This window comes from Dermatophagoides farinae, chromosome 2 (assembly GCF_024713945.1).
Source record: "Dermatophagoides farinae isolate YC_2012a chromosome 2, ASM2471394v1, whole genome shotgun sequence".
Taxonomy (NCBI): domain Eukaryota; kingdom Metazoa; phylum Arthropoda; class Arachnida; order Sarcoptiformes; family Pyroglyphidae; genus Dermatophagoides; species Dermatophagoides farinae.
In genome coordinates, this window is record NC_134678.1 from 1,170,797 (window position 1) to 1,197,945 (window position 27,149).

Consider the following 27,149-nt stretch of genomic DNA (forward strand, 5'->3'; position numbering starts at 1 on the left):
TGTTGGTTTGCTCGTTTGGCCTCAAGGGCTTGAGTTTGCACATGGGCTATTTCGGCCATTTTGTTGATTATCATCTCCACGTCGTTGTTTATTGGCAATTGGTTTAGCACGCTAAACGGCATGATTTGCAGTATTTTCTTCTTGAATACTCGGTCTATGCATTCTTTGTTGATACCCCGAGAAACTGCTTGATAATAAAGAGCACACAATTTGCCTGATGTCGATGATAATGGTGTTTTTGAACCAGGGTTAAAACGTTCGACTATGTCCAATGTTTGATTGTTGTCGATCGGTCCAAATGTGATATTCAGCGCATTGATAATGTTTTCGACACTTTCAGCATTCGGTGTTGTCGGATGATCACGTTTTAAATGATTAGGCAGAGCATTTGTCAGTATCAGGAATTTTTCTTGTGGACTTGCTTCTCTTGTGGCAATCTCGAATAGCGAGAGGAAACTTGCCCAGTCCTGCTTTTTACCGGAAAATTTAATTTTGATCTTCGGTATTTCTGCTGCTGCATTAGTGGAAATTTTTGGTTTCGGGTCCACTTCCTGCAATAATTCTCGCAGTTTTTCTTGATATTGCGACATTTTGTCGATTTCTTCAGTTGTCGGCTCTGTATTTGACGACCATATTTGATCATGTTCATTGGCCAGATCTTCGGCAAGCTTTAAGATTTTTTCTTTTTCTGCTTCCGGATTTAATTGTCGAATTAATAGTCGACTATGTAAACGAGAGATTTCTCGCCGTGTAGTTGACAATGTTGCCATATTGATCGTTGAATTTACACGTTGAGTTCGAATCCGTCCTGACACCAGTAACGTTCGTGCAACGGTTGAGAAGAAGAACTTTATTAGTCAACTAATCAAAGGTTAAACAACAAGTGTGTGTCCAGTGTTTGTGTCATGACTTATATACATGTCGTGTCCTTTGTGTGTGTGTGACATTAGTGGTAGTGGTGGTGTTGTGTAGTGTGAGTGGTATGTGTGTGTGTGGAGGCCGCATACTTTATTAATATATATCAAATGGTAGCGCATACCAAAAAAAAAAAAAAAAAAAACACAAATTTCGTTTGTACAACTTGCATGGTTATTATTATTATTATTAATTATTAATGGATGGATAATTAGAAAAAAAAGAAATAAAAATCTTTAAAAAAAAGCACAACATTGACAATAAATAGTAGCTTTAATGTATTTTTTTTTTCTTCATGCCGAATAATTTGTTTGTTGTTTGTATATATATATAAAGAAATAATAATGTGTGTGTGTGATTGTAATGAAAAGAAGAAAAAAAACCATAAACGAAACATTTCGAATATGAGATGAAGATGACAAGTGGAATATATTATTATTGTTTTAAAAAGGTAAAATAAATCGCATGTGAGTGTGTGCATTTTGTTGAATTTTTTTTGTCTAAATCCAACATTTGAATTTTCGGGAAAAAAAATTTTTAGATGGTCACCTATCAGGTGTGTGTGTGTGTGTCTGTATTTAGAAAAAAAAATTAATCAAAACATAAAAAAAATTGGTGTAAATAAACGAAACAATTTTTACTCATTTTTTTTACCCTCCATTCAGATTCATTCAGATTAACCATGTTTTAATAATCCATTCGAATGTATTTTGGTTTGATGATGATGATCATGATCATGATCATGAAAATCATTATTCAATGACTTGAAATGAGTATTACCATTATTTTTCAATTTTAATGAATCATTATTAAACATTAATTCATCATTATCGGCTACAATTTCTTCGTCTTCATCTTCTTCTTCTTCATCTTCTTCGATAAAATCTTCTTCATCTTCATCATCGGATCTAATATCTTTAATCTGTAAAATGAATGGTGATTGACAAAAAAAAACAAGAATAAAATCATTTAATCATTTGAAAAAAAATGGATAGATTAATTAGAATAATTACGCCATTATTATTCCAAGCTTGAATAGCAACACGTATTATGAAATATGTCCATATGATATGAAGTATTTGCAATGCAATAAGTAATGAATTGAATATATAATAGGCAGAAAACATAGGAACCAAACCAACGGCCACATATGATGAATAATAGATAATTCTATATGGCAGTAAACCGATACGTGATATAATCCAACACAATGCAAATACATTGAATACAACATCAGCGATTTGTTGTTTCTTTACATAGGCCATCATTTTGGCGCCCTTTATAAGAAAAAAAAAATATAATTAGTTTTTTTTTAAATTGTCAACCAATTTCAATCAAACATACTTCAAGTGGAATATCAGCAAAATCATGTATAACTAATACCAATGTGCCGATACGAATCAGATTACATGCCCATGAAAAACTTAACAAACATAATGTTACAACATGATGGACAAACATTACCCAAAAATCCTGAAATGAGTTTTTTTTTTAGTTCTCTTAATAAATATCGTTGATGATAATATATCACTTATACCTTTCGTTGAACATCAACAAATTGTGAAAATAATAATGCTAAGTAGAATGCGGATTCAATATTATAATACCACCATTCTTCACTTGAAACAAACTATAATGTGAATAATAAAATGAATTTGAGTGACAATTTTTAGATTTTTTATTTTACAGAAAAAAACCTTACATGATGTGGATAATCAATAAAACACCAAGCGGAATCCCACATCCATGGTTTCTAATAATAAAAATAAAAAAAAAATTTCATCAACAAAACATGGTTAATTTCAAAATTTAATAAAACTTACATCCCATAATACAACGAGGCCATAAGTAAACATGGTACAATAGAATAAACATCGCCAACTAGAGAAGAAAAAAATTAAGTAATTTATACATGAGAAAAAAAGGTCAAAAAAAAACCAAAACCACATACGCGCTTTCGGTAAATTTGGACAAAATTGTTGGTTTACTTTGTGTCGATCTAAGCCGCATCCATCGTTGAATTTTTCGTTCATTACAATCCAATTGTTTACACAATCCTGATAGCTGAAATAAAAAAAAATAAATGTCAGATAAATGAGAAAAAAATAAATATTTCCATAGCATACATACTTGTTTATCGGATAATTTTCCTCTTGTTTGATGATATGTTTGTTCCAATATTTTATTAGCTGGTGGTGGACGTGGTCTTGTTGGCGGTAGGCCTAACCAAATGCCCAATGGTATGAATAGAAAACTGTGTGTGTGTGGGAGAGGAGGGGGAGAAAAAATGATGATTACATAATGATCATATTATTCAGGTACATATAATTATTGAAATAAAGGAAAACAGCCAATTTTTTTCTTGGGTGTGTGTGTGTGTTTGTATATACATACCGATTAAAAATTATACGTATTATAATCAGAATAACGGCCGTATATGCAGAATAATATAAATCATTAAAATGACGATAACCATTTGTTTCATACATTTTCCATGTTGCATTCGGTGGTGTCCACACGTCTTCATTCCAGAATCCTTTACGTAATTTTTCTATTGTTTCCAACATTTTTTTTTCTTTTAGTTTTTTTTTCTTCAACAACCACTGTTGATATTGTTGTCGTTTGTTTGAGGGGGGGTGTAGAAAAAAAATTGTAACAAATCGTCGTTTTGATTACAACAAATATTTTAGATGTTCATTTTTTCCAACATTCAATGGATCACTGTAAAAGAGATAGAAAAAAAATAATACAATTCCAAAGTGTCAATCATAACTTTTTTTTTACCATGTGTGTGTGTGTGCGTAGTTTGCAATGAAATAAAATTGATTGATCAATTGATTCATCACTGATCAAATAATAACTGTAAAATAAAAGAATCCTAAAAATGGAAACATGATATTTCTAGCGAAAACAAACAAACAAACAAAAAAAAATAAATGAAGGGAAAAAAACGAGAGAAAAACAAAAACAAAAACAAAAAATGGAACAGCTACATTTTTTCGATTCAATCATTCTACCACCCATTAATAATAAAAAACCCGAAATCAATCAATCAATCAATCAATCAATTGATCGATCGATCAACCAAACATTGAATCCAAATCGATCATATAAATTATCATAAAGAAAGAAAAAAAAACAAAAACAAAAACTTGTTTCAAATCTAGTTCATTATAATGATGATGATGATAATCATTATGCATAGAATTATTGTTTTATTTTTGTACTTTTTTTCATCATCATCATCATCATTATCATCATTATCGTTGCGAGAATTGAACTAAATGTGATTTGATAGCTAGCTAGCTATAGAGAGAAAGAAAGAGAGAGAGAGAGAGGAATAAAGAAAAAAAAAAATACTGAAGATGAATGAACTAGAACGAAAAATTCAAGTTTTTTTTTCTCGACAAATAAAAAAAAAAGACAAAAATCTATTTATCAGTAGACAGACAGACAGACAGACAAACACATTTGCTAACTCGTTACAACAATTCAATTGAAATTTTATTGAAATGAAAATTTTATTATCGATGATGATCCTAATTTTTTTTTTACTGCAGCCGTAGTCAATACACACACACACACACACACGTTAAATTTCTTAACCATAAACAAAAACAAAAAAATTAACATTGTAAAAAAAAAATTGAAACAAAATTGGCACTCTGTCAATGAGTGCAATATATACACAAACACATGATTCAATATCATAAAAAACAAGTACAGTACACTTGATGAGGATGCCAAGTTCACTGGCTCTCTATATTTTGACTAAATCTAAAATCAAAATATGAGAAACAAAAAAAAAGAGAAAAACAGTAGCTATTGGAAATTAATCTATATAATATCATGTTGTAATATAAAAATATTAATAATTTTGATTTGATTTGATTTTCATTATCAATCAATAATCGATAAACAATAATAATGATATATATATAGATAAATAGCCGATTACTATTTTATTTTACAGTGTATGTATGTAATTTGTTAACACAGAAACAAAACAAAAAAAAAATTTTCAATCAATCAATGATTATATGGGTGATTCATTTTGATGATGATGATGATGATTAACACATCACAAAGTAATAATCATATCATCACATCACAACCAATAATGGTATCGCACCTTATTTACACACACACACACATTACTATTGATTTGAAATTCTATATATCCATATTTCACACATTCGATGGTATAGAAATAAATGTTTACTTTGGGTTTCGAAATTTTTTTCGTTTTGTTTTCATCCATTTCAATGATGTGTTTTATTTGTAGCAATCAAAAACAAAACAAACAAACAAACAAAAAAAAATGATCAAGATCAAAATTTTGAAAGGTAAAAAAAGAAAAAACGTAACGAAAAAAAAAATACAAAAATGATGATCACGAATGTTTAATTCAAAACGGGAACAAACAAACAACCAAAAAAAAAAACATAAAATCATTGATTCATCACGAAATAAAATGATGGTGTTAAGTGAAAAAGAAGAAAAAATTTTTTTCATTACAGGTATATGATCATGAATCATAATCAACGAAAAATAATAACAACAACAACAACAACAAAACGATAAAGAAAATTACCTGTATGATATTGATTGATTGATTGATCGAATTTTCTTTATTATTATTATTATTATTACCTGGAAATATAATGATGATGATGATGATGATAAAAAGTTCTTTTGATGATGATAAGGAAATGAATCTATAAGATGATTATAGAGAGCTATATTAATATAAATAAGGCGATTATGAAAAGGCGTCGTGTCACTCGAAGAAAAAACGGAAAAAAAATCCCGATAAATGAATGGATGAAACACAGGACACACACACGAAATGAATTTATTTTTTCTCCAGATCAATTCGAATTCATTGAAAATTTATCTCCATTTTTTTCGAGCTTTTTTCGATGGCGTTTCCAAAAAAAAAAAATATATAAAAATAAAATAATAACAACAAACAAACAAATGAAACGAAACGAAACGAATCAAAACAAAAACAAATTTTGTTTTTTTACATGAACCAGAAATATTTTTTTTACTAAAAAAAAATGAAATGAAATGAGACTAAAAACAACGACGACAATGATTGAAACGAAAAAAAAAAAATTTTCAGTGGCAGCATAAAAACACACGATTAAATATAAAAAAATGAAACGTGGGTCCCTAACAAACATACAAACATACAAACACACACTGTTTATATTATATATATATATATGATATGTGAATGGCGTCCGGTTTTTTTTAGCTGCTGCTACTGCTGCTTTTTTTTTTGCTTCTACTTGATATATATATATATATATATATATTTGTCGTTGTTGTAGTCGTATAGAGCCGATTGATTTTTTAGAATATTATTGTTGTTGGTGACGCATTTGTGATAATAATAATTTGGTGTGGTCCATCCAAAATAATGTGAATGAAAAAAAAATATGAAATGGTTGTAGTAGCACAATATATATATACACACATATATATATAGACAGCAATATGTCATATTCATCATCAAGATAAAACATACGGCTGCAGCAACACACTGTATGAACTGGGTTTTTGAACAAAATAAATCAAATTTGTTTCGCGCGTAGTTCTCTTTTTTTTTTTTGTTCATAGTATGTCATTAAATAAATTTTGATTTGGATTTTTATGCATACAAAAAAAGAGAGAGATAGATAAATGACGAGAGATATTGATGAGATGATGATATCTTCGCCATAATAGTGTTACTTTTTTTTCTCTCCTTTTTTTTCAATTTTTTTCATCATCATTGACTTTGAAATTCATTCATTCACTAATTAAAAATAAATATAAATTCAAATTGATGTGAAAAAAACACGTATCGAAGTTTGTTTGTTTGTTTTTTTGCAAAAAAAATGACAAACTAAAACTGGAAATTTATGAAAATGAAGTTTCGGTTCGTTTATTTATTTATTTAATTTTTTTTCTGTTTATTCCAATAAATTCAAGTGCGTGTGTTCGTGTGTGTGTGTGTGTGTGTGTGTGTAAAACGCAAGTGGTACTTGTGTGTTTGTGTTGCACTTGAAACATCTTAATCACACACACAGACACTCCTCTTAATCAAACAAAATAAAAATCAATTAGCAAATAAATCAATCGATCAATACACAAAGACAAAGATAATGAAACAAGACAAAAAAAAATGACAGTGAATCAACGAGAGAGATATATTAGCAAGGTATCGATTTTTTTTTGTTTTAATCAATCAAGATAACAAGAGAGAGAAGAGAGAGAGAGAGAGGCTGTTTTATATTGATATATCGTAATATAAAGATTATCACAAATTATTAGTATATATATGGAAGAGTATTATTTTGCAAATCAATTAATCAATTCGATTCATCAACAGTTATTTCAAATGTATGTAAACATTTAAATAATGAATTTTGTTGACAATTATCATCATCATCATTATCGTTGTTGATATTAATATCAAAACGGCTTGTAGTGTTGGTTGTTCCTCCTTTTTCCATTAATAATTGTTGATATCGTTCTTCAGGTAAACAACAAATTTCTAATTTATAAACACCGGCATATAAAAATATTAAGCCACATGGATGAATGTAGGATTTTTTTGTTTGTAACTGGAAAAAAAAACGCCAAACACAAACATGAAAAATTGATTAGAAATTATTAAAATGAATTATTAAATTTTGTTTCTTAATTAATAAAATAATACAAACCTCATTAATACATAATGATTCACAACCAATGACAATCATTTTATCATTAATATTATAATTACGTGTCTTTGTCAATGTTGAATTCTGATAATCTTGATAATAGACCAGATATAAACGTAAAAATTGTAGATTTGTATCCGAATTATTAAATAATCGAATAACAATTGAAAGATGTTCACCCATTTTTAGATTCATTTCACCGAATGAACTTCGAAATATCATTGAATTCAATTCAATTTCTGTGTATGTGTGTACATGTGTTTGTAGGAAAAAAAATCGATTAAAATAGGATAAATAGCAAAATTCAGCGAAAAAAAAAATAAAAACATTACCACTTTGTATTGGAGGTATTAAAAGTGATTTAAGCAATTGTTTTGAATATGGTACTTTTTCCACACAAACCATTCCATCGATATCGGCATTTGGCATTGTCCATTTTAGATTAATTTGTCTTAATAGATGAAGACGACATTGTGATAATATTGCCTCCAGTTTTTGATCAGTAGGAAAGATATGTGTCAAGAAATCGGCACTTTTTGTATATTTGCAATTATTTGATGATTTTCGTATAGTTTCACAATAATTTTGTTGATTCATATCTATATTGCCAACATTTTCATCATCATCATAATCATTATTCATATCATCAAGACTTAATGGACAACGTTTAATTGAAACAGGTATACGACATTTTTCTTTTGGTTCAATCAACATTTCTTTATTAGATGAATAGATTAGATTGATTTCCTGATCAGTGGCATTCAATGTATCGAATACTAGATAACATTCATCCATTCTATTCGGATTGATAAGAAGAAAAAAAAATTGAAAATGAAAATGAATTGAACAAATTTACACAACTTACTGTTCAGCTTGAATTACATCCCAATGTGTAATGAGAATCGATGATTTAATTTCAATGACAAAATAAATATGAACACGACGACAAAATCCAGAATTCAATCCTGGTCCACCACTATATTCCAGTTGAAGACACAATTCAATAAGCTAAATAAAGAAAAAATAAAAAGAAAAATATTAAAAATTGTCTAAAATTAAAAAGAAAAAAAAACGTTATCAACTTTTGGCCGCGAAATTTCTTCAACAAAATCCATTTCATCATCTGGTTTGGCTACTGATGTCATTGATGGATTGTTGACATTCGTATTCATTGATAATGAAAGATCATTAGAACTTTTTCTTGATTGTAATTCGTTAATAAAATTGGCCAATTTTTTTGAACCCAATACTTGTAGTTTTTTGGGCTGTATGGATGGACCACCACCACCAACAACACCAACACCACCATTTGATGATTCATTGTTTGTAAATAATTTATTTTTATCATTTTGATGATGATTTTCATCGTTTGATTTGAATAAAATAAAATCTCCTTTTGCCGTAAAATTTATGTCAAACTCAACAGATAAACCAGGTCCAAAAGGAAGAAGATTATTAATCGAATCAATATCCCATTCAATATCGATTAGTGATTTTTGTGCATTCGCCATTGTAGTAGTCGTTTTTTTGTTATGTTTGGGATATATCACTTTCACATTGATCAAATCGATCAATTCATCATTATTGGCACTAATATTGGTCAATTTGATTCGATAACTTTTACATTGACCTTCAAATAAGGAAATAAAATTTTGATTGCCTATATAACAATCCGTGAAACGATCCTTATGTGTGACAATATTTTTAGCCAAACAAATTTCTTCATTTAGGTCATCGGCCATACATTGTGCACACATTAATGGTAAACGTGGTACAATTTCAACAGTAAATTTTGATGGTAATTTCAATTTCTTTGAATTTGGCAATTGTTTTAGTCGACAATCAGATTTAATTCCAAGTGTATGAATTTTATAGCCAAGAATATCCAATACTCCGGATGATCGTGGTATACCGGTTAATGAAATATTCGTACAAGTAGAATTGGGTAGAATTTTCAATGATGTATCATGTTTAGGTTCGAATGCCACACCATCAGTCATCATAATTATAGATGATATATTCAATTCAATTGGAAGATAATTATGTAAGCTCAACGATACACAACCAGTATGACCTTCTGCCCAATAGAAATTCATTTTTGTAACAGAATCAGGATTTTTATAATCATTCTTCTCCAATGATCTATTCAATTGCAATGGTGTATAAATGAATGGGCCAGAATATTTATACTCAGTTTCTTCATCATTATTATTCAATGATTTATGTCGAAGTTTATAAAGTTTTAGATATGGTTTCAATGGTTCAATCTTGAAATATACAACAGTGGGAAATTTTGTAAAATTAACCGATGGTATTGTTGCACCATTACTTAATCTCAATGGTACAGGTGATCCTTCACCACATTTCGATGCTAATGATGATAATTTTGTAGCAAATTCTTGCCTCTGACTAGGTGTTATATGGGTGAATAAACATTGAAGCATGAAACTAAGATGACGTATAGCCAATGTTTCTTTTTGCATCTTTAACGATGTGGTTATTATTTCTTGTAAAAGTTGTACATGAATAGCTGAGCAATTTACATTACCCAATTTAAGACGTTCATCATATTCATTTGGATTCAATGTTAATCCATATCCATATAAAGCCGGTAATAATAGGAAATAACATTTTTCCCAATCCAAATTTTTTGCTTGTGAAACACTTTTTAATGCAGCAAATCTTTTAAAAAATGCTGCTTTTCGAAAAAAACCAATAGCTTCATATAGTTGAGAAATACGAAGTAATCGTTCGATTTGATCTTCGATTGGTTGATTTAATGAAATAAATACAGCATTCTGAATGAAATCCGATGCTTTCAGATAGCGACGAAAAAAGGTCAATGTTTTTGTTGCTTTAAAACTACATTCAAATTCCAATACAGCAGCACCACGATACAATGCATAATTAGAAGCGGCTTCTTTATATTTTTCATAAAATTGATCGATTGTTAGAATACTTTTCATCAATGTTTTATTTGTTATTATTTGTTGATCAAATTGAGAATCTTCCATGGCTATTTGTTTCATTGATTGACCTAATTCCATTCGGGCAATTTCATAATCTTTTCGTGATAATAAATCATTTACTAGTCCTTTTGTATAAAAAAATCTATATCGAAGTTCATGAATATGATGCCATCGTTTTGGAAATAATAACACTAATGATGCTGAACAAAGACCTTCATAGGCTGATGCAAGCCAAAGTTTATCATTAACTCCTTTAAGATATTCGATTGCTGTTAGATAATTTAGGAATGATTCCTGAGGCAAACCAGTCATTAGTGAAAGATCGGCAATATGTTTTTGCATTCGACCAAGACATTTTCTTCGAAATGATCGAGTATCCGTATCTAATCCAACTAAATCTTTTTTCTCACATGGTGCCATCAATAATGGAATTTTATCCTTTTTTTCTCTTGTCTTATCTAATCGTTTTGATTCGAGTGTCCAAAACAATCCGTTTAGAAAATCTTTAGCTTTTGATTTAATCTGTTCACAACATTGTTCATTAGATTCATATTGAATAAATTCATTGGCAGATGAATGGCTAAAAATAGGTGAATCACAGTTATTGGTTGTGGTCGACAATGATGTTGTCGAAGAATGTGCACGTTTATGAGTAATTGTCGCTGCTGATGATAAATTATTCGATGGTATTTGAGAAACATTGTTTTGAGAATCATTGTTATTATTCGTTGTAATCGACAATAGCTTTGAATCCAAAGATTTATTACGAGAATGAGTACGTGGACGGTTTGCAGTGAGAATTACATCATCAGTTAATGGTGGTAACGAATAATTCATTGATTCTTCAATAATCTTATCGTTTGATTTTGTTTTTGTCGGTGTAGAATGTGATTGAGAATTTTGTGATGACAAAGATGATGATGATGAAGATCGATTTACACGACTAGTGAAACATGTATGATCGGATGTAATGTAAAGTTGGCCACCAATATCAAAATCAAGCAATGGATCAATCTCGCTATTATTGTTATTAATAATTGTTTCTCCTGACACTCTGATATCATTATCATTGATCGAATCATTGGAAGAACCATCGATTTTATTTGATGTTTGATATTCGGACTACGAATAGAGAACAAAAGAAAACAATTAACCAAAAAAAAAAATAAGAAATCGTTGGGACAAACCTCATGTTCAACAGCTGTTGATGATGATTCCGTTGAATCAAAGCTTTGTATAATGAAACATTTTGAATCAAACAATGTATTATTGTATGTATCATGAATTGTTTTATGTAATTCACTAATGGATTCAATTTCATTTCGATTGAATGATCGTGCCACTGTTATTAAACCGATCAATTTACGATGTGCTTGAAAATCGCCCCAATCATTATCTTCAATAGAATATGATTGTTTATATCTGATACGAATATTTCTTTCAAATCCAATAATTTTATTATTAATTATTTTCAATTCGTTTAATTGCAATAACTTTTCATAGATTGAATCGAATAAATTTTGATTCATTTGTGGACCTGGTTACCGATGATGAGAGAATAAACAAAAATGATTAATTTAATTATAAATGAATTTTTGTTTTTGTTTGTTTTTGTTTCTGTAGCCAACAGCACAACAACATACCGATTGGTTTGACAACAATCAACAACGATTGATGATCTTCAGAAAATTGATCATAATCTGGAACGCTCATGGTGATGTGTGTATGTATGTTTCGATTTCAAGCAATGATTCGATTACATAATGATCATCATGATAATAACAATTATTAACAAAAAAAAACAAATGACGAATGAATGAAAAAATAAAAGGGGAGGCAAAAAAAAATTCCTTTTATTATTTTTTTTTTTTGTGTACTACGGAAAAATTTCCGGAAAAAACAATGAATTTATTTACCATATGAAAAAAAATATTCCGAGAAATCGAATATTTTAAATTATTTTTTTTCCCCATCAAATCTAACCTGAGTGGTGGTGTGTGATGGAAAAATCCTCGCCATTGAAATTTATTTTCGCATTTGATGAACAACCAAAAAAAAAAATTGTTTCCCAATCTATGAACATTGGAATATGACCCATCATCATCATCACCATCATCTAATGATGATCATCACATGATTTGAAAAACACGTCTAAATCTTGCACAGGTAAGATCATAATCAATAAATTGAGTGTGATGTACATTATTCATAATTAAATTACTTTCGATCCAATTAAAAAAAATGATGGCCACTTGATGATAAGGAACAAATGTGTATGTAGTAGGTGAATTCATTTTTGTGTGTGTGTGTTGAGGAGAATTAATTTAATTATTATTTTACAACATAATTAATTAACTTAACAACTACTGTGTGTGTGTGTGTGATGCAAATTTTTTTTATTATTTATTTTCAAATGAGAAACAAAATATTTTTTTTTTGTTTGATTGAATTGGAATGTGCATTTGTACGTCCATTGTCATCATCATCATCGGCTTATGTTTGATGCAAAAGTTTTTCCATTATCACTGATGAATTGAATCAGTTGTCTGTAAAATTTTGAAATTTGATTTATATGATTTTTTTCAGAAAAACATATGGTATTGATAAAACATTGAAATAATTGTCAATCAAACATTGAATTCGTTCGTTCGTTCGTTCATCCGTAGTCGGTTCTTGTATATTTCAAACAAAAAAAAAATTGATTTTTCTGTTACAACAACAAAATCTCTTTCCATATCTATTCTCGTTAATCGATTTTTTTTTGTTATCATATAATCAAATCGTGGACACTTGAGACTTTAATCTAGGTTATTGTAACAAAGTCCAAGAGTTTTTTTTTCATCATCCTACTTACAAATAAAATTGACATCCAAAAAATCATCGTCATCATCGCATCATTATCATCATTGAATAGGGAAACGAAACGAAACGAAAAGCAAAAAAAAAAAGAAATGCAAAAAACTGGCTGGATTCTAATCACTGTTGGTATATTGACCGTTATCGTTGTTTCAACCGTTCTGATAGTGAAAAAAACATCAAACAAACCAAACAAACCTGATTGTCCATATTGTCCAGGATCAACATCAAAACTAGGTGAATTATGTACAAAATCTGAAGTACATTCATATACAAAATATGCCGTTTCAACTGATTCAAATGTTTGTGCAAATGCAGGAAAGTATGTTTATTATGATGAATCATTTATTCAACAAGTGATGATTTTTTTTCTTGCGTTTTCCTTCATAGAGAAATTCTTGATGAAGATGGTAATGCTGTTGATGCCGCAATAGCCGTTCTATTATGTATGGGTGTAACAATTCCCGAATCAATGGGACTTGGTGGTGGATCAATGATTATCATTTACAATAGTAAATTAATTTGATAATTTATATTAAAAAGTTTGAATTTTTCTCAATTTTTTTTTCTTCATCAAACTTAGAAACCAGTGATTATGCCAGGTTTGTGAATGCACGTGAAATGGCACCGGCAGCAGCATATCGTGATATGTATAATTCAACAAAAAGTGATGCACAATATAGTAGCTCTGCGTTGGGTCTACAAGCAATTGGCGTACCTGGTGAATTAGCTGGATATTGGCATATGTATCGAAATTATGGATCTGGAAATATCCCATGGGAAAGATTATTTAAAGATGCAATCAATTTTGCTGAAAATGGATTTCCTGTTGGCAATCATCTTGAAGAAGCAATGTCACAAAGACGTAATTTCATAATGGAACATGAACATTTGAAAAATGTTTATGTTAATTCTGAAACAGAAGAATTATATAAACATGGAGAAATTTTCAAACAACCACAGCTAGCTGAAACATTACGAAATCTATCGTTGGCTCAAGATCCTCATCAATATTTTTATGAAGAAATAGCAGCAAAAATTCTTTATGATTTATATGAACAAAATGATTTTCCTAACCAAAAACCAATATTAACAGCCAAAGATTTTGCCAGCTATGAAATCATCGAAGAAGAGGCATATTCATTCGATATAAAAGATGGTATTAAACTTCATACGAATAAACTTCCAGGTATGAATTGATTATTGATTAATTGTTTTTTGAAAAATTCAACATCTAATTATTCATATAGGAAGTGGTGCTGTATTATCATTCATTCTAAGAATTATGTTGCATCCAAAATTTCATCATCTTTATCCTAATGCTAAAAATGATTATAATGAAGCTGTATTATTTTATCATCGATTAATGGAAGCATATAAATTTGCTTATTCACGAAGAATGTATCTTGGTGATGATCGTTTTGATAATTGTACAAATGTTTTATCACAATTAACATCAAAAGATTATATTGATAAAATTGTAGAGAAAATTAATGATGCAACTACTTATCCAAGTAATTCAGGCTTCTATGATGTTGATGTACGTTTTTTAGGATTTTTTTTCATGTTTCCAAAATTATTTAATGAATTTTTGTTTTTTTTTCCAAAAAATTTGCAGAGTTTTCAAGAATTAGATCATGGAACAGCACATGTATCAGTTTTGGATAAACATGGTAATGCCGTTGCAGCATCTACAACGGTAAATCTTTAGTAAGTTTGATTAAAAATTATTCAAGTATTTTACGATCATAATCATACCTTTTTGAATTTATTTAGTTTTGGTAGCAAAGTCATTTCACCATCAACCGGTTTAATTTTAAATGATCAAATGGATGATTTTAATACGGGCAAAACGAATGCATTCGATTTACCACCAGCATTTGCAAATACTGTTGCAGCTGGTAAACGGCCATTATCATCAATGTCACCATCAGTATTTGTGGATGAAACCGGTCCACGATTAATAATTGGTGCTAGTGGTGGTTCAAAAATCACAACAGCTGTTGCATTAGTATCATTGAGAAATTTATGGATGAATGATGATATTAAATTGGCCATCGATTCTGCACGTGTACATCATCAATTATTTCCAACAAATGTTGAAAATGAAGCCTGTTTTCCAACAAATATTCTGGATTCATTGAAAGAAAAAAATCATCAAATCAAACAAATTGAAGATGGTGATCGTGGTGCAATTGTAATGGCTATTAGTCGTTTAAAAAATGGTACAATACGTGCAAATTCAGATTGGCGTAAAGGTGGTACTATTGCCGGTGTTTAGAACATTTTTTTTTATTTTAAGAACAAAAATATTAACATTTGTAACATTTTATTTTATTTTATTTTATTTGATCAATAATGATGATAAATCATGAAATGATAAATTTTTTTTTTCATACTTTAAATAAATAAAAATCAATCAATTTTCTAAGTCATTAATAAAGGTTATTATAGAAAAAAAACATACATATCAATTGGAAAATATTTTTGTTTTTCTTTTTGGTTTCTTTTTTTTCATGGTAAAATCAATGTGACTAATAAAATGTTGCTGTTTTATTTTTTTTTTGGAATTTTCATTGATGATTTCAACCATGATGGTCCCATGGTCAATATAATAAATCTTTAATAATCAACGTTATTTCAACTTGATTCGGTTGTTGTTCTTCAATCATTACATTACTGGTTGTAAGTATATGATCTTTAATCATATCGATAGCAATACGAATCTGTCCGGTTGTACCATGAATTTTGAATCCATTCAATGTATTAACTTTAGGCGTAACGATTGTTGTGCCACTCATGTCCATAATACGTTTAATAATTGAACCTTTTTTACCCACAACTAAACCAATATAACGTGCAGGTAAAAAAAGATTATTACGTATACGATCACCATCTTTATATGTACATGCTTCAACAAATATATTAAAATCAAATTCATTTGCAGCTTCTTCCAATTTATTTTTGGCCAATAATACATTATCTTTATCACCAGTAATGACAAAAATTGGTTCTTCACCATTCACAGGTGTCTGTATGAACGTGCCAGTTTCTTGGCGTATTTGACGAATTTTCGAACCTGTAAAATGGAAAACGATTCAGTAATTAAATAACTTTTAAAGATCCGAAAAAAAAATCTTACCTTGTTTACCCACAATATAGGAAACGTGAGCCGAACTTTTAACAACAACTTTTGTTGAATATTTGCCCATTTTACTCATCATACCAATCATTTGATGATTATCATCAGAGACAACAACAACATGATCATCATTATTATCATTCGTACTGTAAACAGTATTATTATTATTATTATTACGTAATTGTGAATTGAATAGAATATTGGTCAAATTCATATTATCGTCTAATAAATAAGTTAATTGTTGTTGTTGTTGTTGATGGTGTTGTTTATTTATATTATCATAAGACATTTTTTTCGTAAGTACTGATGATGATGATGAACGTATTTTAAATAACAAAAAAAAAATAAATCAATTTTTTTGAAGAAAATTCTGTTTTTTTTACGTTGATGATAATCGATTTTTCGAATGGATCAATTGATCTCAAAATTGGAAACAATGTTTGACTGGTGGCGTGGTAAAATCGGTTCGATGTTAAATTTTTTTTTTTTTTTTTTTGCTGTCAGAAGATGAATAAAATAAAAATCAAACGATGAAAAATCAATTGACATACAAATTTATATAAATTGATCATCATCATCATCAAAATCGAAATCGAAATCGAAATTCAAGTTGACTCAACGATGATGATGATGATGATGATCGTGTAGTCATGTTTGTATTTTTTTTCTATGCACAATTGTCATCATTATTCATCATTTCATGTTAATTTTTTTTTTTTTTTGCATTTCAACCCATGAACAATCACATCAATCGATTCAGACTAATCGTCAGAAAACCAGAGAAATTTTTTTTTTATTATTCCATGTCAATGTGATTGTGATCTCTCATTACAATGAATTATTAATAATGTCACATTATTCATCAGAAGAGCAGAAAAAAAACAAAAATGAAAATCGTCACTACAAAATCAAATTGTTGTTTGGTTTGTTTTTTGTTTGTCAATCAATTGCAAAAAGAAAAAAAGAAATTCATCAATATATAAAAAAAAACAAGATAGAAATTTTGAGCATTCAATAATCGGTTGGTTTTAGTCGCCATTTTTTATTTTTCATCCGAACAAAAAAATTTTGGCCATTCATAAATGATGAATCAATCAATTTATTATTGCTTAATTCCACCATCTTCCGCATCAATTCATAAAATTTCCGTTTCGAATGTTTTACGAACTGTTGTAGCCGTGTTGTTGTTATTATTATTATTATTGGTGATTACGGTTTCCGTTGGCAGAATAATTCCATTTTCGTTCAATTTTATTCGTCCATCATTTGTGGCCAAATTATGTAATGATCCAGTTGGATTTATGATAACAGAATTCATTTTATTTCCAATTGTTTGTGCTGAATTATTATTGTTGCTGTTTGCGATGTTGTTGTTTTGTGTTGTCATCTTTATCATTGTCATATCGTTTAAATTAGCCGATGCCGTCGCCGCCATTTTCGATACAATATTACTTTCGGATCCAGTTTTTTTAAGATCACTAAGAAATGAACCACCACTACCGTTACCACGTGATATTGGTCTTTTTGTACTCAATTGTTGTAGTCTTGTATATTGTTCCTGTAATTGTCGTTGTTTATGTAATAATTCCTGATGTCTTTGTTCAAGAAGCTCTTGTCGTGATTGTGCAAAACGTTTCTCCAATAATGCAGCCGTTGCGGCAGCTGCATTACCACAAGTTGATGCCAATAATGCAATATTATCAAAATCAATTCGGCCTATTTTTTTTGTTGACGACAAATGTTTGGTTATTAGAATCAATCAATCAATCAATCACATAATATAACTCTCTGTTTTCTAGTACTATTATACATACCATCGGGTATTGAAGATCCTCTTGAACGAACACCAGGTGGTTCAGATGTGGCACGAATCGATGAATATGATTTTGAACGTGAAGCTAGAAATGGAATTTCATTTTTCACGAATTAGTTTTCACTATTCATGTATTGATTTTCATAACTCGAGGAATCGAACCAAAAAATAAAAAAAAAATGAAAATAAAACAAAAAAAAACAACGAAATCCAAGGGACAATAACAAAAAAAAATTTAATAAAACAAAAATTAAATTAAATTTGAATACAAAAACCAAAAAAAAACAAAAAAACAACGGTGACAAACTCAACGATAAAAAAAAAGAAAAAATTGACTAAATCATTCAAATTTCACCTTTACGAACGATCGTATCCGAATCAGTAGTACCAGCCGTATCATTAATCGATTTTATACCACGAAATGAACCGGATGTTGATGATGTACGTTGAAATGGTGAACAACGATTTGTTGTTGTTGTTGATGATGACAATGGTGAGAAATCTTTATTATCAATACTTGATTGTTTGTTTGTAAATGTTTGTAATTCATCCAACAGATTGTCCAACATGTTTGATGTTGTCGTTTTTGTTGATGAATCATCCGTTGATGATGGTGTTGCCGGTGTAACCTGTATAATTGTATGTGGTTCCATTAGATCGGCATCAAAACTCTGTGTGGGTGGAAAAAAAATTTGAATTGAATTCATTTATGATAATCAAGTGAATTTTTGGTCATCATAAAATCATGAAAAAAAATGATAACATCATGAAGAGAAAAAGACAGAGTGAATGAGAGAATTTTTTTTTGTGGGGACTAAATAAAAAAAAACAAATTTAAATCAACTACGGACCTTATGTTTTTTTATTAAAGAGTAGTTAACAGAATTCGAATCTTTGTTGTTGTTGTTGTTGTTGCTGTTGTTGAATATTTGTTTTTTATCATCAACAAAATGTTCGCATTCATCATCAGCATCCTGATCATGATCATCTACATTCTCAGATTTAGGTTCTTCAATCGTGGGCATCGATGCGAATCCTCGATATAAACTTTTGTTTGTTGTTCAACAACAACAACAACAAAAAAAAAGTTTTTTTTTTAGTTTCAAAAATCATCAAATATGAAACACACACAAAAAAAAGACACACGTGAACACACACACAAAGGGATAATTTGGAAACTTTTTTCATATTGGTGAATTTGATTCTCAAATTTTTTTTTTTTTTTTGTTATTAGTTAGAGAGGATTCGTATATGATTAAATAATTCGTGCAAATTTCATTTTCATAAATCAGTGAGTAATAGAGTGTGAGTGAGAGAAAGGAATGAAAAAAAAATTATTGAAAAAGAAAAAAAATTTTTAAATACTCAATCTTATAATTATGGCTACAGATTGGTTGATGAAAATGAGCACTTCGACGCCAGGCTTGCATTTTTTTCGCCTTCACCACACAAACACACATACACACACACACACAAGATTAATGAGTTCAATGAATTGTGTGTGTGTATCAGAATAAAGAAAAAAATAGAGAAAAAAAATTCATCAGAATAATTGGATCCATTGGATAAATGTCGATAATGATAATCATCATCATTAATATTTTTTTTCAATTATAACTATCGATCTGTCGATCTATGTGTAATATCTATAATAAGCTTAAACAACGAAAACAGAGAAAAAAAAGCCATCGTTATTTCAGCATAGACACATTCCTTAACGGTTAGTTTTAGTACATTTTTCTAGCCATAATAATTACGGTTTTATTGTGTTAAATAATTAATGAATGACAATTGTGAATTTGTTGTTGTTGTTGTTGTTAAATCGTAAATAATGGTAGAACATAAATTAGATTCACATTGTTTATCACTATTTTATCATTGAACATTAATATTGGGTGATGGAAATAAACTACAAAATTGTGAAAAAAAAGAATCAAATAGATTTACCCTTGTTGTTGAAAGTGGATCACGTCCAACAGTACTGCCTCCGGTTAACATCATTATTGCCGTTTGACCAGATGATGTTGCCGGTGTAGTAGATGATGAATTCTCATCACCAGAACCACCACCATCTTTTTTATCAAAACTTGATGATTGTAATAATTGTGATGGTGATGATGATGATGATGCGTTGACATTGGATGAACGTTGTTCCTGTACGGATGCCAAACTGTTTATTTTTCATAATTGAATAAAAAAAAGTCATTTTTTTTGAATGAAAAATAAACAAAAAAAAAGAATATATAACCGTTTAAGTGTGACCAATGTCCCGGTTAATTTTTTACATCGTTTCAATGAATGTTCTAATCTTTCTGGTTCTTCTTTTAAAAATCTATATTATAAACAATAAAATACAGAATAAGAATTTTCAATGAATCAAATGATTAGTTGCATACTTTTCTTCTTTTTCAATTTCATGTAATTCTCTTGACATGATTGTTTTAAGATTCTGTGCAAGTAATGGATAACGAGATTTAAGATCAGCTACAGTTTTTGAAGCTCTTGAAAGTATCAATGCCATCGATTCAACATTGGACATATTCACACGACATCGACGATTAATAACATTTGAACGTAATGCTTCCACTTGTGCTTCTAATTTCAATAGATCACGATCTAGCCGTAATGCATCTTCATTATATGCATCACAATTGATACTGGTTTTAATACGTTCCAATCGTATTGGTGCATCCGTTGGTTTTGTCAATAATGATAATGTTGATTGTATTTTGGAACAATTTTCTTTCATGGTTTCACGGGCACTATTCACTTGTTGTACGGTAAATCGTTTTAATTGTCGTATTTCACTACGTAGATCACGAGCTTTTCGACGTATTTGTCTAAGTTGCGAAAGATTATCTGCTGACATATTATTGTTGTTATTATTATTTTGATCATTACGATGACCAGCCAATGATGATGGTTTTGGTGGCGGTGGAGGTTTAGGTCCTTGGAAATGAACAAAAAATCAATAGAATAAAATCTATCAAGATATTTAGCGTATTGTAGCATACCTCCAGTTGTCAGAGCTTTGCTAACAACATTTGTAAGACTGGCGATTTTTCTTTCCATCTCCTGCATTCGAACACGTGCTTCATCATCAATAACATTCGTAGCAACTGTTGGATGTCTAGCCACATAGGTATTTGGATTATTTGGAACAATGGCTGCCGAAACAGTAGCTGCCGCTGATACACCACCACCACCACCACCAGCTAAATTAGGATCAAATAATCGTGTGGACGGATAAGGACCAGCAAATGATGCTCTTAATTGACCGGTTTGTATTGACATTAATGTAGCATTCGTTGGTATTGGTCGATGTTCAGGCGATGATAGATAACCGGAAAATTCACCTGTATTTGCTGGCGGTGCAAATTGAAATCGAGCACCAGTTCGATCCATATTTGGATAATGACCGGCAACAGAATATGGCCTATCTGGTAATGGTCGATTATATGGACCAACAATCGATTGTGATTCATTTGTATTTGGTGATGGCGATACAATCGGTTGACCTGCCGATCTAGCTTGTAATCCTTGAATCATAATAATATCAGCAGGCTGAGGCACCGAATTATTTGGAAAATTACGTTGTGGTTTTGGTGGAGGTTGAGCTGAAGGATTCATTCCTAAAAATCATGAAATCAAATTATTTTTTTCTCGTTAAAAAATAAAAATAAATAAATTACCGAATGGATTCATAGCAGCTGAAACAGGATTCGGATTCATCAAATGAGTCCCTCTGGGCAATGTTTGTGAAAAATCTTTTTTTTTTTTTTTTTTTGGTTAAAAGATGAAGATGAAAAGAATTTAATTAAAATCACATTTATTATTTTGTGAATGATGAGCATACTTGTAAATGGTTTATTTCTTGTCGGTGGTTGTGGTGGTGGTTGACCCGCTAGGTTTTGATTAATGAAAAAACTTGAACGTGGACCAAGTGTTGCTGAACGATATTGTGGCGGTAACATGATTGTACCATAATATTGTGATTGTGGTATATTTGTATGACCAATCATCAATGATTGTCCAACAATTGGTGATGGAAATCGTTTTCTATGTATATGTTGTGATTGATATTCAGAATCAAATTCTGGTTCAGAAAAATATCCATAACTTTCACCATCATGACCACCACCACCACCACCACCACCAGCAGCAGCAGCAGCATTAGTAAAACTGGGACCAGATTGAGCCATTAATGATTGATGAATAATACCACCACCTGGTTGTGGTCCGTTAACGCCTTGTTCATAAATCCGAAGTATACATCGATCTTTTACATCCCTTAAATCTTCTAATTCATAAAACATATTTTTATTTGGATCATGTATATAGATACGAACAGATGGATGATCCAAATATTCCATTGATAATTGACGTGGAAATGATCGTACAAATAATGCTTTAACCGTATCGATCGATGTAATTTCATTCGGTAATAGTGCACGTTTTGTTTCATTACGAAATTGTAGAAAAACTAAACCCATTGATCGATCCTGCGATTTTGATGGTGTCCTTACAATAGGTAATGATGAACGAATTTTATTATTAGCACGACGAAAACCTGTAGCCGATGTTTCAATTTCGGACATAATACCCGGATCTTCATCAAACAGACTAGTTGGATTCATTTGAAAATGATAAAAATTTCTATCCAATGGTGTAGTGCTTTGTGAACGATTCGATTGTGATGTCGGTGGCCTATGATGTTGATGATTAGTGTTGATATTCACCATTTTATTCTGTCGATTCGATTCCATTTGTTGAAATGTTGATTCCGAGACATTTTTTCCGGATATATTATCAATATTCGCTGACGTCGATGATGATGGTGGTTTTGTCGTAGCAGCATTATTCTTATTTCGACTCTATGTAAACAAAATGGATAGATAATTGAAAAAAAATGGAAAAAGGAAATTATTATTAGTCAATGTTGACATTGTGGCACAAAGGAAATCCATTTTTTTCTCATTCTCATTCTCATTCAATTTTCAATTTGGCTCATTTGGCCCATTAGGATCAATGTGTGTCTATAGACAGACAGAGCAGGAATACCTTTCTTTTGATTGGTGATAATAAAACTTCATATAAAAGATGTTTTGGTGAATTTTTCACCTTCATATTACAATCTGTATTCAAATCAACATTTAAATTTTTTTTAGCCATTTCTTTTGGCTGTTTTTGTTGTTGTTTATTATTTGTAATCGGTATTTTTGTTGAACTTAATGAGGAAGCACTGGTTGTATTATCATCATGATCCTGATCTTGATCATGATCCAATAATAATTGTTCCATATAACCATTCAATTGCAACGAATTTGTTGTCGATGATGACAACGTATTTGGTGATGGTGATCGACATGATGTTATTACAATATTTGGATCAATATCAAAACAAACTTGACGTATGGAACTATTTTGTTGTTGTTGTTGTTGTTGATTAATTATAACATTTTGAGCTGCCGTTATCAATTGATCTGATCGATTGATTTTTAATGGTGATGTTATCGAATAATTTTTACGATTCTTTAATGCCGTTGGTGAAGTTATAATTGGCATCTTAATATAGTAGTACTTTCAATTAAATGACCATTTGATGTGATTAATGCATTTGATGAATTGGATTTCGATGATGATGTTGTCGATGTTGTTGTATATGGGGTCAACATTTTTTTTTTTTCATCACCACCAACAAACACAAACATTAACGGATGAATGAAGATTTTCCAGTGAACGAAAGAAAAAAAATAATTTCAATATATCCGAATTAATTAACCAAGTAAACGTAAGTACACTTGGATAATCGATCATCATTTATCAATTAATCAAATTTTTGAACAGAAAATTGGCTTCTGTTACTTAATATAATCACACATCATTTGCCATTTGATTCGTTGAAAGAAAAAAAAGCAGCAGGCAACAACAACAACAGAAAAGAATAAATTGAATTTCGATGACACGAAATCGAATGTTACAACATTAACATGGACAAATCAATAATAGTGATAACCGGCAATAGTGAAAAGAAAAGAAAAAAGCCAATATTTGACAACATTTCATCGACAATCATCATTTGAAACATTTATTTATGTTGTATACAATCGATTTTTCAACAACAACAACAACAACAACAACAAAAACAGCAGCAGCACTGGGGTAAAAAAAAATTTTTTTTTTTTTGCCAATTAGAATGGTAAGAAAAAGAAGAACATTTTTCAATTTGACAATGATCAGGAAGCACACAAAGACACATTATTTTCATACATTGAAAATTGAAATACTAATACACACACACACACACACACATGCACACATAATGGATTCAATTCAATTGAATTTCATTGAAGAAATTATAGTTTTTTCTTTCAATCAAATATAATCATCATCATCATCATCGTCATCAATATCATCATGATGTCGGTTCAAGACATGATGAATTCTTCGACTTTTACTACTACTACTACTACAACTACCACCGCCACAATCATCATTATTATCATTATAAACATCATTCAGAGAATTAGTTTTTTTTTTCTTTATAAAATACATATACAACACATGAACATGAACTAACAGAATAAAGTAGTAGCATTCATAAATACTAAAAGAGAATTCTTGTTTAAAAAGAAAAAGAACTACTATACTCAATGTGTCTGTGCATGAAAATTCTTCTTCTTGTTAGTAACGAATTTTGATGATGAGGATTCTTCCCCATATATAACCAAACACATACACACACACACACACACAATTACCCGGTAATACTTAAAATACATAAAAAAAAGATATTTTGCGCATTCTCACTGAATATTCGTTTCTGGATCGCAATGTATGTGTATGTGTGTGTTTTTTTTCTTGAATCCATTTTTCAGAATCTTGCAGGCTACACTGTATTTATTATTATTATCATTATTATTATTATTATCCACATTTTATACGTGTAGTATTTGTATTTTTCTGTTTTGTTACTGATATAGTCCCTTACACTCACTCTCTTTTCGTGTATTTAATGATAAATTCTTTTTATACACTCACACAAACATACACACACACATTCAAAAATGAGAATATTTCGATTCATCACTCATCAACCAACAGCGAAAAAAAAAGTCTGGCAGCTCTAAGAATATATCCACGAAGAATATTTTTCAATGAAACGAAATTTTCAGAAAATAAATCTGTTAGAAATCAATGCACATTCGACATTTAAAACACACACACACACACACACATGACCACCATAAAATGTATATAGCGGTGGCAGATAAATATTATTATTTGTTTCATCAAACACATGAAATAATAAAATGATTCTGTGATTCTGAAACCAAAAAAAGAATAAAAAAAAACATCCAAAAAATGTAATGGATGTATATGTGATAAAAAAATAAAAAAGATTGTGATGATGATTTCTTTGTGAGAATATTCTATGGCTAAACACATAAATTCTTTACACACCAACGCCAGCACCAAGATGGAAAAATATGGTTTTTTTATCATATGTGTCTCAACCCCCCCCCCACGCATTTTTCTACCCATTTATATAGATATTTAATAATTTTTTTCTCATCATCTTTTTCATTGTTATATTTGGATTCGAAAGAATTCTGGCTATTTTTTTTTTGTTTTTTTTTCTTTGATTCTCTTCTCTCGATTAGCAGAGTAGAATAAAATTGGGTTTTTTTCAATCTGGTATCTATCTAAACGCATGCACGAATTTTTTTTTTTCTTCACTGTAATGGATGTGTGTGTTTGTTTGTGCATGATGATAGATGTTCTTCTTTGGAAGGTGGGGGGGGGGGAGTTAATATAACAATAATGAACAAAGAGCGGCTAAAGACCTTTTTTTCTTCTGGTGTGTGTGTATGTGTTTTATTTATTTTTCTCATCCATTCATTTTACGACATGAAAATAATAGAAAAAATATTGGTAAAACATTGTATACAATGATAAAAATTAGCCAAAATATTTCGGCAGTTTTAAATGAAATGATTTCCCTATAATTAGTTTTACTTTGTATCCACGATACAAATGGATCAATACGTACGAATAATAATTTATTATTACATTTACTTTTACCGATCAATATGGCAACTAAATGATTGTAAATATTTTCATCATCATTATCATTATCATCATTATTGTCAGTCATCCATATCTTGAACATTAATGGAATACCAATGAATGAATTCTGAATGTAAAGCAAAGAAATAAAAAAACTTGAATTAATCACAGAATAAGAATCAGAATATTTTTTCTTTTTTTACATACAATATCATCATCATCATCATCATCATTAGCATTGGTGGTTATATTGTATAAACATGGATTATCACATTCATAATAATAATGATATTCATTCCAATCATTTATATGTGGTATACATTTTATCGGGCTATTTATACATTTATAATGATAATAATGGAACACTGTCTCTACATTTGGTATATATAATTTTCCATTTAAATTTAATGATGATGATGATGATGATCGTCGTCGTTGTTGTTGTTGTTGTTGATGATATTGTTCCATCTGGTGTCGATGAATCGTACAAGAATTATTAAATTCTATTAATGGTAATTCTGGTGATGATGATTCTGATTCTGATTCATTATTATAATGATGATGTTGATGATCAATTTGTAATAAAAGTAAATTTATATTATCATCAATATTATAATAATAATGATTATTATTATGGCTATATGGATGACGAAATGTTCGTTTAATCT

The 27,149-nt window shown here is 29.7% G+C and overlaps 4 protein-coding genes across 9 annotated transcripts in view; 1 reads left to right on the forward strand and 3 right to left on the reverse strand.

Moving 5' to 3' along the window:
• Nucleotides 1-1,066: 1,066 nt before the first annotated feature.
• On the reverse strand, nucleotides 1,067-6,125 carry LOC124496419 (ceramide synthase 6). 3 transcript variants are annotated; one of them, XM_075735841.1, is made up of 11 exons: nucleotides 5,569-6,041; nucleotides 3,310-3,636; nucleotides 3,046-3,169; nucleotides 2,867-2,979; nucleotides 2,739-2,796; nucleotides 2,618-2,668; nucleotides 2,453-2,545; nucleotides 2,260-2,388; nucleotides 1,929-2,192; nucleotides 1,570-1,837; nucleotides 1,067-1,487 (listed from the first exon to the last, which is right to left on the reverse strand). In XM_075735841.1, the coding sequence occupies exons 2-10, from the start codon at nucleotides 3,480-3,482 to the stop codon at nucleotides 1,592-1,594; spliced, it is 1,251 nt and encodes a 416-aa protein (XP_075591956.1). In that variant the 5' UTR covers nucleotides 3,483-3,636; nucleotides 5,569-6,041; the 3' UTR covers nucleotides 1,067-1,487; nucleotides 1,570-1,591. The 3 variants fall into 3 exon arrangements, with proteins under 3 accessions (XP_075591956.1, XP_046915910.2, XP_046915903.2); XM_047059954.2 differs by having other exon boundaries at nucleotides 1,067-1,837; nucleotides 5,569-6,125; XM_047059947.2 differs by having other exon boundaries at nucleotides 1,067-1,837; nucleotides 5,510-6,042.
• A 714-nt stretch (nucleotides 6,126-6,839) lies between these two features.
• The window catches only part of LOC124496353 (uncharacterized), a 32,946-nt gene continuing 12,636 nt past the window's right edge, over nucleotides 6,840-27,149 (reverse strand). Inside the window, exons 5-15 of one of the 3 annotated variants that reach the window (XM_075735843.1) lie at nucleotides 22,268-23,285; nucleotides 22,104-22,178; nucleotides 21,426-22,043; nucleotides 20,808-21,360; nucleotides 20,660-20,743; nucleotides 20,359-20,581; nucleotides 19,777-19,850; nucleotides 19,263-19,458; nucleotides 18,767-19,082; nucleotides 18,413-18,496; nucleotides 17,375-18,314 (exon numbers count right to left, since the gene is read on the reverse strand). In XM_075735843.1, coding sequence (XP_075591958.1) covers nucleotides 17,734-18,314; nucleotides 18,413-18,496; nucleotides 18,767-19,082; nucleotides 19,263-19,458; nucleotides 19,777-19,850; nucleotides 20,359-20,581; nucleotides 20,660-20,743; nucleotides 20,808-21,360; nucleotides 21,426-22,043; nucleotides 22,104-22,178; nucleotides 22,268-23,285 — 3,822 coding nt within the window. In that variant the 3' untranslated portion in view covers nucleotides 17,375-17,733. Of the gene's footprint in view, nucleotides 7,533-7,631; nucleotides 7,871-7,963; nucleotides 8,428-8,496; nucleotides 8,640-8,713; nucleotides 11,723-11,787; nucleotides 12,138-12,243; nucleotides 12,306-17,374; nucleotides 18,315-18,412; nucleotides 18,497-18,766; nucleotides 19,083-19,262; nucleotides 19,459-19,776; nucleotides 19,851-20,358; nucleotides 20,582-20,659; nucleotides 20,744-20,807; nucleotides 21,361-21,425; nucleotides 22,044-22,103; nucleotides 22,179-22,267; nucleotides 23,286-27,149 lie in introns of those variants that run through there. The other 2 variants (XM_075735842.1, XM_075735844.1) reach the window with 2 other exon arrangements.
• LOC124496408 (scoloptoxin SSD14) lies at nucleotides 12,932-15,899 on the forward strand. 2 transcript variants are annotated; one of them, XM_047059928.2, is made up of 6 exons: nucleotides 12,932-13,778; nucleotides 13,847-13,968; nucleotides 14,040-14,645; nucleotides 14,707-14,996; nucleotides 15,075-15,166; nucleotides 15,233-15,899. In XM_047059928.2, the coding sequence occupies exons 1-6, from the start codon at nucleotides 13,552-13,554 to the stop codon at nucleotides 15,735-15,737; spliced, it is 1,842 nt and encodes a 613-aa protein (XP_046915884.2). In that variant the 5' UTR covers nucleotides 12,932-13,551; the 3' UTR covers nucleotides 15,738-15,899. The 2 variants fall into 2 exon arrangements, with proteins under 2 accessions (XP_046915884.2, XP_075591960.1); XM_075735845.1 differs by having other exon boundaries at nucleotides 13,079-13,778; nucleotides 14,707-14,990.
• LOC124496453 (RNA-binding protein MEX3A) lies at nucleotides 15,772-17,160 on the reverse strand. The gene is made up of 2 exons (XM_047059975.2): nucleotides 16,599-17,160; nucleotides 15,772-16,535 (listed from the first exon to the last, which is right to left on the reverse strand). The coding sequence occupies exons 1-2, from the start codon at nucleotides 16,885-16,887 to the stop codon at nucleotides 16,063-16,065; spliced, it is 762 nt and encodes a 253-aa protein (XP_046915931.2). The 5' UTR covers nucleotides 16,888-17,160; the 3' UTR covers nucleotides 15,772-16,062.

What these genes read in the sequence shown, in the direction of transcription:
- LOC124496419 (XM_047059954.2), bottom strand. Translation starts at nt 3,482, where the DNA reads ATGTTGGAAACAATAGAAAAATTACGTAAAGGATTCTGGAATGAAGAC. An exon ending in TTGCTGATATTCCACTTGAA is followed by an intron (nt 2,193 to 2,259) that starts GTATGTTTGATT and finishes TTTCTTATAAAG; the next exon opens with GGCGCCAAAATGATGGCCTA. An exon ending in AAGCTTGGAATAATAATGGC is followed by an intron (nt 1,838 to 1,928) that starts GTAATTATTCTA and finishes TTCATTTTACAG; the next exon opens with ATTAAAGATATTAGATCCGA.
- LOC124496408 (XM_047059928.2), top strand. Translation starts at nt 13,552, where the DNA reads ATGCAAAAAACTGGCTGGATTCTAATCACTGTTGGTATATTGACCGTT. An exon ending in GTTTGTGCAAATGCAGGAAA is followed by an intron (nt 13,779 to 13,846) that starts GTATGTTTATTA and finishes TTTCCTTCATAG; the next exon opens with AGAAATTCTTGATGAAGATG. An exon ending in AATGATTATCATTTACAATA is followed by an intron (nt 13,969 to 14,039) that starts GTAAATTAATTT and finishes CATCAAACTTAG; the next exon opens with AAACCAGTGATTATGCCAGG.
- LOC124496453 (XM_047059975.2), bottom strand. Translation starts at nt 16,887, where the DNA reads ATGTCTTATGATAATATAAATAAACAACACCATCAACAACAACAACAA. An exon ending in CTATATTGTGGGTAAACAAG is followed by an intron (nt 16,536 to 16,598) that starts GTAAGATTTTTT and finishes TCCATTTTACAG; the next exon opens with GTTCGAAAATTCGTCAAATA.